This window comes from Montipora foliosa, chromosome 2 (assembly GCF_036669935.1).
Source record: "Montipora foliosa isolate CH-2021 chromosome 2, ASM3666993v2, whole genome shotgun sequence".
NCBI classification, from domain to species: domain Eukaryota; kingdom Metazoa; phylum Cnidaria; class Anthozoa; order Scleractinia; family Acroporidae; genus Montipora; species Montipora foliosa.
This window is the reverse complement of record NC_090870.1, coordinates 64,239,453-64,250,455: the sequence shown is the minus strand read 5'-3', so window position 1 is coordinate 64,250,455 and position 11,003 is coordinate 64,239,453. Positions and strand designations below refer to the sequence as shown.

Genomic DNA, 11,003 nt, shown 5'->3' with positions numbered 1-11,003 from the left:
GTATGTGTTAAGCTTTCCAGCTCAAAGTTATAAATTCTTTCTTTTCCAAAAACTCTAAATTATTGAGGATTGGTCATATATCTATCAAATGACTTATGCACCTTTTGTTATGAAGAAACCAAAACTTTAGCAAATCTTTTTTATAACTGTTATTATTCCAAGCTCTTTTGGAAAGGATTTGTAGAGTACTGGTATCTATTGTCAAATAACAAAGTTGTCCTCTCTATTCAACCTAGTGTATATTGCAATAATAACACATGTACCCTTTGACAAACTTGCTGTTCAAATTATTCTATATAATTTAATTGCAAAAATACTCTTGTGGGACTGCAGAAGAGTACAAGTGATTCCAAAAATACAGACTCTTAAACACAAAATTGCTTCAAAGTATGAAGTTAAGAGAAAAATTGATGAGGTAGACTTTGAATGCTTTGGTAATTGACCCCAAATGAACAACAACTTACACAAGAAAAGGTCAATTGTTCCTTTACGCCTGGCATAAGAAATTTATCGCTTGTAGCTGGTACTGTAAGTTATGTTAGTGTTGTAAACAATCTGTAAATTTTTTAAAGTAAAATTACACTCTAGTCTGTAGTTACAAGTTATGCCAGTATTGAAACTGTTAGTCTTGATATTTAAAATTAAAACAATAAAAAAAGACTTGATGCTAAAAATTCCTTTTCCTCCCAGAAAGAAATGTATGATTTCTTTGGATGGAACACTAGATTTTGCAATCCTGTGATTAAAAACCCGTCAACTAGTAATACATACTTGTATTAAAGCCTGTCATACACAAGTTTCTTATCAGCTGGTAAGGAGAATGTGGTTGAAAAAGATAGTTTCTTGGCATAATTGATGTTATTTTATGCTCTTGGATACGAGTCTGAGCAATAAGAAGTTGCATGTTACCGACTCTCGGCCATCAAGAGTATACTTTGCAAAGAATATATTATAGCTAAAGGGAAGAAAAGACCACTAATCCTTCAAAATCACTACAGTTGCAATAGACCCTTCAATCAGCATATTCAAATCACCTTTTGGAAGAGTGGAGAAGTTCTGACAGGGAATCACTAGCATGAATCTGTCCTGTGAGACTCAACATAAAAAGACGCTCCAAACTCTTTGTTCCAATTGATCTCAATTCTGGTAACCGCAGTAAAATGTTTCCAAAGCGATTGGGTTCACTAGGATGAAAGTTGTTGTTGTACTCAAGTAGCGATGCATGGACTTTATCCTGAAGTTCTTCGATTAGTTGTTGGTCACTGAGTCCTTTGACATCTAGAAAAAAGGAAAAGGTGATACATGTAGGCAGGGATAGGTATCCTTGAAACGTTATTTTTAACAAATGGAATAATGATGGCTTAAAACTCTACAGTGAAAATTGAGGCACTTTCTTTTAATTGTGGCTTTACCATTTATCACGTCCACAGAAAACGGTCTTACTGTACAACATGTTTGGAATGGTAAATAGGTGCATCCATCTTGTAGAGTTCTACATGTACAGGTGTATTCTTTATAGTGGTCCGTAAAATGATATACATGGCAGCAAGATTGGGAACACTGGTTGGATTTCTAACACTAGACTTTGACAGACTTACAAAGTTAAAAGCATGTTGAAAAACATCTCGCGCAGCACTAGAAGCCCGGCCACCACTGTGACAATACTTGCTCAATACCCCTAAACAAGTGAGCCTGCTCATACAATGTAGACTGTTTGACAAACTGAATGTGGTTCAGTTTTGTCTGTACTCTTATCAACAACGATATTCGTCATCACAGTTCACAGCAAATCTTAAACACTGTGATGATGAATATCATTGTCAATAAGAGTAAAGACAACGCAGAACCACATTCAATTTGTTTTTTCCCACTATATTCAACGACAAAGAAAATGTTTATTTCAGAGCATGACACAAACAAAGAGCAAGTGTTGTCTAAAACTTTCTCAAAGTCTGATTGGTTTATTTCCCAAAATGAGCATTTCTGATTCATTCATTGGTTATTACCATTGGGTGATATTTTGACACAAGCAGCATTGCCTACAGTAGACTCTTATTGACAATGGCAAATTAACCAATCAGATTGCCAGATTACAAACAATTGTGCAAGATATCCATTTTATAAATTACATGTACTCACCTGGATTTAAAAGAACAATGACTTTAATGCACACAAATTCAGCATGATCTAAATTTAGTTCCTTGAATTTTGCTGTGAGCTGCATAAGACGATGCATAATGTCACCAATCCCTGTTGCTTGTGCAGTCGAAAAATCTAAATCCTGTCCATCACAAAGCCGTACCTTGTCATGTGATTGCAGAGATTGTTTAGTTAAGTTGACAAGCATCAGTTCAATCCATGCACTTTTTGATAAAACGTTTCTGTCACTTTCTTTGATTTCATGAAGCAATGGCAAATATTTGAACCACTCTAAATTTCTCTTAATTTGCGCTTCTGCATTTTGTGTCACATGCGCTAATGTCCTCTGTCCAGTGTCTTCCAACTGACAACCCATACACTGACTTAAATTATATTTTTCAATTTGAGGCTCATGTCTTAAAAGTTCTTTTATAAAAGGAGGACAAGATTTTGTTGGTGTTTTCACAGATGGAGACGCATCTATGTGGTCCGAACTTGAGCTACTTGTTGAACTTTTCCGAGCTTGTTTGGCTGCTGGTTCAGATTTGATCCGTGCACTAAGAGGGAAAGATGTGTTCTTGTGTTTGCCACCTGGAGTTCGATCTTCCCGGACAGCTGCAAAATACCGAACATAATAATACTGTAACCATTTGGTCAAATGAAAAATTGAAATGCTGTTTCAAAATTTCTAGTTACCCTCTGATGGAATGTTTATATGTAGTTTTGGGCACCACCCCACCACCCGAATACACTTACCACCTCAGCAGGGTTTTGTGCAGGTGCGATCTACCACTCAGCTTTACCCACTGCATCCTCAGTTTGATTCTTGATCTTGGCATGACAAGTGCATTGAGTTTGTTGGCTCAATCATAAAAAGACAGCTCCATTTTGCTGCAATTGTTTGGAGGGTTCAAAGTTTATCATTATCAAACTATTAAGTGCCACCCTCTCAGTTAGAAAAAAGAAAGTTTATCACTATCACAATTTACTTGTCGCATGCCCTGATACTGTTTCATCACAGTGCAGGATCATTGGGAATTCACAGGGCAGAGGATGAATTGAGGGCTTGAGCAGAATACAACTGAGCTATAAAACAGAAGCCACCAAGTTGGTAGCTAAACAATTTGTTGGGCTTGTGTGTTCCCGTCAAAGGCTGATGACTGAAATAAATGTTAGATTACAGTACCGGTACTTTGCAAATCTAAATTTCATAGAGTTATCAAGAAAAAACCTTCTCAATACTCTAGAACTTGAAGATGACTACTGAGTTCAAGTCTCTCAATTGACTAATAATTTTGTTTCCAAATTATCTTAATTATTGATAATTGTTATAGATCTATGGTTAATTGTTCTTGATTCTCTCCCTGTATTTATTTGTGTGTATTTTATTCAGACTTTATTTATTATTATTTTATTTATTAATAACTACATGATGTATTTATTTTACTCTCTACCTCCTCAATTAGCCTCTACTTGCAGTGTGAGAGTTTTATTATTATAACCGACTGTAATTGTATTTATTTAATAGTATTAACTATAGCTCTAACTAGCTGTTAACTTGAAACTTCAAACTTGGTATGTATAGCATCGCAGACATCATTGGTTCAAATCCTGTTAAAGCTGCCTGATCACTTCACATAATGATTATACATTTATAATACACTAATCACATATTTCACTCATCACGCCCTCTAACGGGAGTTTACATATGAGCCCTACAAATTGACCTGCTCCCAACTGAGCGGATTTATACTGTACAGTGTAGCTCAGAGCTCAGTTGGTAGCTGAATTGCACCGTCATCGCACATGCCATGGGTTTGAACCCCAACGAAGCTGCCTGAATTTTTCAGGTAACTCATTCATAAGAGACAAATGCTTCAATTGTCCAACTACATGTACATTGTAAGTGAAAGGATCCATCACTTCTCCATTTCATGTACAACCCACACTTGTACATTTATTACATTCACAAGTTATAATTTCTTGGTGACCCTTGGAATGAAAAGAAAAATAATAAAACATAACGTGGAGAGAACAGAGACAACACTGAACCAAAATTGATTTTAACATTTAATATCAAAATCCACAAACCTTCTTTCAACATTCCTGCTTTCAGGCACTTTTGTAACCTGCAGAACTGGCATCGGTTTCTATGACGCTTATCAACAGGGCAGTCTTGGGTCAAGTTCCGACAAGAATAGACTTTCTTATTTTGAACACTTCTTTTGAAGAATCCTTTGCACCCCTCACAGCTCGTAACTCCGTAATGATGACCAGTAGCCTTATCAGAACAAATGACACAAATGTCATCTTCACCAGGTGAGGGAACAGCTTGTTGAGGTGTGCCCGGAGTTGATGGAGTTCTTGGTGTTAACGGAGAAAGTGCTGGTATCACTAAAGGAGCTGGGGCGTTTGCAGGATCAGGTTCTGAGTAACTTCGTTCCCGCATTTTTGCCGATGGATTACTCACAATGACAGACTCCTGCACTGGACAATGGTTGATACGTCCTTCCTCCTTTTCAGTGACTTTAGGGGACATGCTTTGAGTCTCTGTAAATCCATTCTGCAAATTGTTTGCACTGTGGTTTTCAATTCCCAAAGAAGAGTTTGCGCGCAACTGTAACAATGAAGGACCTGGAGCATACTGATGCAAACTAGGTTGTTGCGTTGCAACCATGTGTTGAGCAGAAATGAAATGTGGTGTGTAAAAAACACTTGCTTGAGTCAAATATGGTGACGTGATGATGCCTCTGTCACTTCGGACCAAGGACTGCGGTACAAGGAGAGGGTGTCCACTAGAAGTCACAAGCATAGCACCTGGAGAAAACATCTTTGGATCTGTTGCTGCACCTATGTGAGAATTGGTAGCCATAAAAATTAACAAAATTCATAATGAAGAAGCTACAGGGCTGCAGGCAGAAGAAGAAGCGTTTAACTCTGATTCAGAGCTGGGGTTTTTTTAGTTTAAAATTTTCCTTATTTGGATGTAACGTAGCTCATTCATTTTCCCGCGCGTGCAGCTTCAATCTTATTTTTGTCCATATTCGAGAATAAAATTGGTGTCCTAAAATCCTCAGCTTTGTTCCAAGGAAAAGAGTTGCAAGTTACACGCTTCAAAGTCATGTGCTTCTGGCAGAAGTTATATGTGAGAAAAAAAATCAATGCCTAGTTTTAATCACTTATTTTCTTTACTTCTTACATGTTAGCCTCATGTTCAATGTGCAAACTCCATGCCAACAAAATTACTCATTGATTGTAAATCTGTCCTGTCAAATCTTGTATTAACATCTGCCTTGCAAAGTGGAGGTTGGGTGCCTGAGACATCCAGGAGCTTGCACTATTGGCAGCCAGCTCCCAGATGGAGACCACTCCCATGGCTGGCAAATCCAGGCAACCCAGCCATGAGCCCTCACGCGGAAGGAGAAAGCAGGCACCCGTCACACTGATAAAACAGTGGAAAGAAAGGGAGGGACAGGGAAGGGGAGACAGCCTCCAAGGAGTCCCCACGCTCAGGAAAACGCTAACGCTCAGTAAACCCTGACTAAAACCCCAACAAAACTGCTACAACACCCTATGGACCAAGAACAGGAAGAAGACTAGCACATGCGCATATCTACAAATATAACAAACTGCTGACCGCAAAGGTAAAACTTGTGCTCCTAGTTGTTAACTCCGTTAAATTGCATTTAACTGCATTCAATTGAACCTTTTTTTCATTTCAAATGACAACTTTGCTCTCTGCCACAATCCAGCTCATTGGTAAGTGCTACCTGTCCTACTCTAAAAAGGGTTTATTCATCACTTCAGCCTTGGTTTTGCTTGTCTACAAATTTCATCAACTTTCGTAATCCTTGGTTTATGTTTCTTGACAAATGATATTTCTTAAGAATAACCCAACCTCAAATGTTGACCCAACCCTTTCCACTGGAAACAAAACTAAACAAATCATTTTATATTACCAAAATCCAACAAGGAATATGATAACTGTTGTAGCCCCACTTCATGCTTGTTAGACAGCGCAAAACATAAAGTTCTCACCAATAGCTTACACTCAACCAAATTTAATTTAATTTATTTTTATTTTATTCTCTCATCTCTAAAGCTGTTGATCTTCTTCTTAGCGATTTTTTAAGCCAATTAAACAGACAAAAATTGTTAAAGTTAGTAGCCAAAGTTTCGGAGTTATCGTGACACCGTTCTCAAGACAAAGTGAAACCAAAATTAATCTTTGCATTAATTTATTCATTTTGCCTTGAGAATGGTGTCACGATGAAACATCGGCTACCAACTTTAACAGTATTCGCTCATCTCTAAAAGCTTTAAGAAATAAGCTATGGTTTGGCATAACCGCAACGCATCCAAATATGTCAATTCAAACTAACAAAAGCTACGTACTAAGCATTATGTCTGTGTTGCAATTAATTTTTGCTTTCAGCTAATTTTTATTTTCAACTAGGATAGTTTTTTTCTGACTAGGTGCTTTTATTTTTAACCAGATAATATTTTTCAAAAACTGGGTAAAATTTTTCTCTCTGATGCTATCAAAGGCAAACACATTTTAGTGATTAGGAAGGGTGGGGTAGGATAGGAGCAATGGGGGAGGGGTAGGAGAAGTACAATGTCTTCCTCTTCTTTATATCCCCTAAAAAACCAAGCCCCTGTTTTTTTAATAAGACTCCAAAAAACGGAAAATCCCTCTTTTAAAAAGGCTAATTAAAAAAAAGACCTAGTTAAAAAAAATTACCTAGTTAAAAAAAAAATTAAGTGAAATGAAAAATTAACTGCACCATCTATTATAGACTGTAAGGAATAAAATTTCTAATAAAGCAATTATACTACTTGCAACTTTGCATGTTTGGTCTCACAAGGTTTGAAAGGAAAGAAACTGCAAGTGTTGTCTAAATATACACGATTAATCCAGCTATACAGGAGAGAAAGCTATTGTCTGAGAGATGCAATCAACTAAGGTGACATCAATTACAATACTCTCCTCACAATAATCATAATAATAATTTTATTGTTGACCAAACAACAAAATTGTTACAAAGAATATGGAACAGGTGTATGATTATCAAAAACAAAGAGTGTAAATCTTCAGGTTAATTGAACATTAATTTTTTAAAAACCACTTTCACTTCTTTTGCCATTCTGCATTTTGGCAGTTAATATTGCATAGAGACAAAATTCCTTTCAAGCGGTTGGAAATATTTTAGACCAGAAAAACATTTACGCCACAACATACAGCTTTACATAAAGGCTACATGTAGCAACCATTCAGGACATTGAATCATAATGTAATCATATATTTTAAAAAAGAAATCCCTGAGTGCACAACAAGATCATGCTATTCAGTTTCCCTCGTGTAGCACTGCAGGGGTTACCTAATATCTTGTCAGAAATGCATCATTGTACGACACATTAAAACTGGGCTAATGTCATGCAATCAAGCCAGGACATCTAGATTAGCCCTTATGCTTTAAAATGCAATAAGTACATTGTATAACTAAGCAACTTAGCAAACAATGTCAACAATCCTTGTCACAGCATTTTCAAAGGCATCGTTTCAATACCATTTTAAGGGTTCTTTCTATGTTTCTTGACTAAAATAACCGTTGTTCATTCATCTGAAGTGAAAATATTCAAAATTTACAATGCGTTTTGTTTGGACTTAAGTCACACCATTTGAACTTTGAAACATCTGCCACAACATAGTTTAAAGAAAGCTAACAACCCCACATTTGCAACATGCATAATATTATGTTCTTGATTAAAGCACATAATAATAATAATAATAATAATAATAATATTATTATTATTATTATTATTATTATTATTATTATTATTGGTGTATCTTAAACTTGCAAAATGTTCTTTTGTCATTTGAATGACAATCCCTCTTTCAAATTACTAAATGTGACTTATGAACATTGCCAAAGGTGTCTGACCAATTTTCCCACTATTTCCAAAATATTGTCCACAATAACCTAGTTAATAATATCAGATTGTTTTTCCAGCTATTAAACTCCAAGCATCACAGAAAAGTACTTCAAAAACTTCAGACAACTTTCGTTAAAAAGGAAAAATAGTAGACATAATGTTTCATACAAGATTGAATAACCTTGCTGAAGCATAATAAAATTGAGAAAAACAATTAATTTTTTTGCAAAAATTGAACATTAAATTCACATTAAATGTAAAATTATTTGCAACCTTGAATTTTATTGTCAGGTGTAGGAAATTCGCTCTTGTAACTCTTCTGAGGTGTCCATTTGTATCTAGAGCGTTCAAAAACAACTATTTCAATGAACGTCTAAGATACCTACAGGTGTGTACATTGTAAACTTGTACTTGTACAAATAGAGAACCTTATACATGGTCTGAACTTTTCTTACCCTAAAATTATCAAATCAGCAAAGACAATTAACTTTGAAACATGTAATAAGCAAACTACTTACATCAAATAAATTCCAACATTCATTGTTATTTAAAAGGTAAAACTTTAAATGACCCTTAGATCAACATAATTTGAAACTAAACTTTTTCAACATTTGTCTTGACGACACTGTCCGCAGGGACATAATTCTCATATCATTTTGTCACATTCTTGCCTTGAACATGGCTTTTTTAGCAACAGAGTCAGAGTTTAGTGTTGGCTGAAGCTTGCTGACCATAAATAAATTGAAACACTGTAAAATGAAAAAAAAATAATATATGCAAAATAGTCAACATAACCTACCACTACCAATTGGCATGCAGATTATAAATATATTATTATTCTTTTATCATTATTGGTAAAATAACAAGTCTGATCGAACAGTGAAATTCACAAAGCAAGCTATCATTAGACAAGAACTTTATACACATGTTTTGATATCAGGAGTACTTTGAAATTGTACGAATAATAGAAAGCTGATGAATAACATTCTAAATTCCACAAGCAACTAAGCTGGTATTAAAGACGGAAAGCATTATGTTATTGACATTTTAACAATATCAAACCTTCTAAGAACGAAGTTTCCTCTGAACTAAAGCGTACTATGCCATTTAATTTACGAACAACTTAACGGCTGATTGGAGATAGATTACTTCATAAGCAAAGTATGTATTATGGGGAATAAAGGCAAATCGAGTTAAATTAAACTGATCAGCCTCGAATTCCAATTCGTTTATTTCGTGTTTCTGTCGCAAGAAGCAACCTGTATTTCGATTTAAACATCAACGCTAAAACTCTCCAAACAATTACATACTAAAAAGGTAAGGCCGCAATTCTTCTGTTTATGTATAAACGTGACAGCTTTCTTCATACCGCTATAGTATTCCTAGTCGGATTTGTAAGAACTAAGCTCATATTATTCATGAAAATATACTGATTGCATAGACGGAAGTCTGCAGAGAAATTTCATCACGTAAAACATTAAATTCCAAACCTTCCATTTCTACTTGTCTCGGCACAGCCACAAACCGAATATCACTTTACGTGAACAATCCTCCAAAATAATAATAACAATACACAATTCCACTTCGATCCGTTTGAAATCGAGAACCGAAAATCAAAACAGATCTATCGTCATGTATCTTCGAAGATGCGTGTTGCAGACGTGATCCAGCGAAAATAACATGATACAACGCGTGTTTTAAACTTATTCTACATTATCCTAAAAGTGGTGGTAATTATAATGTAACACCTTTCAATTACCTATTCTTTCGCGAGTACCAAGATTCCTTCCTTCGTCGATGGACATTGTTCACAGTGTTTTGGAAAAGGTATTCAGACCCGTTGACACTTCACGCTTTATAGCTTTGCTACTTTGCTTCAGTCTTTTTCGCCCACTGCATCATATAGAAAGAAAGAGTTGAAAAATCACAAGACAGCGGCAAAATTGCCGCAGATGTCGTTCTATAGCTAACTCGGGACCAGAGAAGTAACCGCGACCATCACCATTGAGAAACATCACGAGAACATCCGGGATAGGCGATCGCGCATGCTATATTTGGCGATATCGTCTCTGCATTACAGATTAGCTTGATTTGATGGTGAGAAGGGGGAAATTTGCATCAGGTTATAGTTTCGTCCGGTCCGTGTCTTGGTGCATCATCCAAATTGAAGGCCAAAACAGCGTGCTGATGTGTGCTGTCACAATAACATATGGTGAAAAAGCATTAGCACAGGACACCCGAGCATTTACTTCCCGCCATGTTTTTGCCATGTTAACTCGCTAAAACTTGCCATTCACTCACCGGTCCACACAGCAGGTCACAACTCAGACTTCATCAATGCAGATTTTACGGGAAACCGCGAACAAAACGTTTTGTTCAAGATTAAGCAAGAAAAAGTGAGAGTTAGTATAAACCTGCTTTTAAAAGCAGTCAGCGCGGACATTTCCACAGCTTTGCACACCGGTCTGTCCTTCATTCATCCCCTCTAGGTTGGATCAAAGGCAACTTTTAGGACAGCAGTGTATTCCTTTTCTCACATATGCCAGTCAGTGTAATCTTTCCGGGGCTAACTGTCTCCAGTTTGCATCCTGAATCCAGCAAGCACCAAAATGCCTTCGCGCAAAAAGAGCTTTGTTGCACATTTTGATTCCTATGGCCATATTTCGTCAGTGTTATTTTATATTTTAATGATTCCTCCATAATGAATATATTGTGAAATACCTGCGTAAGAAGCGTTTCCGTGGGGGAAACAGGAAAGACTTTCGATTTTAGAGGCCGTGTCTAAAATTTACTTAAAATTAAGATATTACTTTTAACTGTGGCGACTTAATTTAGATTTGAAATCGGTCAGTGAAGACGCTTGTCTTAGGTCTACAGGTAAGTTGTTCCACAACTGAGCTCCACTGTACATAAAACATCTCTTGAGA

The 11,003-nt window shown here is 36.2% G+C and overlaps 1 protein-coding gene across 2 annotated transcripts; it reads right to left on the bottom strand.

Moving 5' to 3' along the window:
• Positions 1 to 281: 281 nt before the first annotated feature.
• Positions 282 to 10,738, bottom strand: LOC137985466 (retinoic acid receptor RXR-alpha-B-like). Of its 2 annotated transcripts, XM_068833095.1 has the most exons (5): positions 9,836 to 10,738; positions 8,748 to 8,825; positions 4,231 to 4,989; positions 2,140 to 2,754; positions 282 to 1,278 (listed from the first exon to the last, which is right to left on the bottom strand). In XM_068833095.1, exons 3-5 carry the CDS (start codon positions 4,967 to 4,969, stop codon positions 1,031 to 1,033), a joined length of 1,602 nt encoding a protein of 533 aa, XP_068689196.1. In that variant the 5' UTR covers positions 4,970 to 4,989; positions 8,748 to 8,825; positions 9,836 to 10,738; the 3' UTR covers positions 282 to 1,030. The 2 variants fall into 2 exon arrangements, with proteins under 2 accessions (XP_068689196.1, XP_068689191.1); XM_068833090.1 differs by lacking the exon at positions 8,748 to 8,825 and having other exon boundaries at positions 9,836 to 10,731.
• Between the last annotated feature and the right edge of the window lie 265 nt (positions 10,739 to 11,003).

Bases quoted from the DNA above. Each gene is read 5' to 3' on its own strand.
- LOC137985466 (XM_068833090.1), bottom strand. From the start codon at position 9,881: ATGTCCATCGACGAAGGAAGGAATCTTGGTACTCGCGAAAGAATAG. The intron at 4,990-9,835 runs GTAATTGAAAGG...ATTCTCACATAG, and splicing joins TGGTACTCGCGAAAGAATAG to GTGCAGCAACAGATCCAAAG. The intron at 1,279-2,139 runs GTGAGTACATGT...CCTTTTTTCTAG, and splicing joins CATTGTTCTTTTAAATCCAG to ATGTCAAAGGACTCAGTGAC.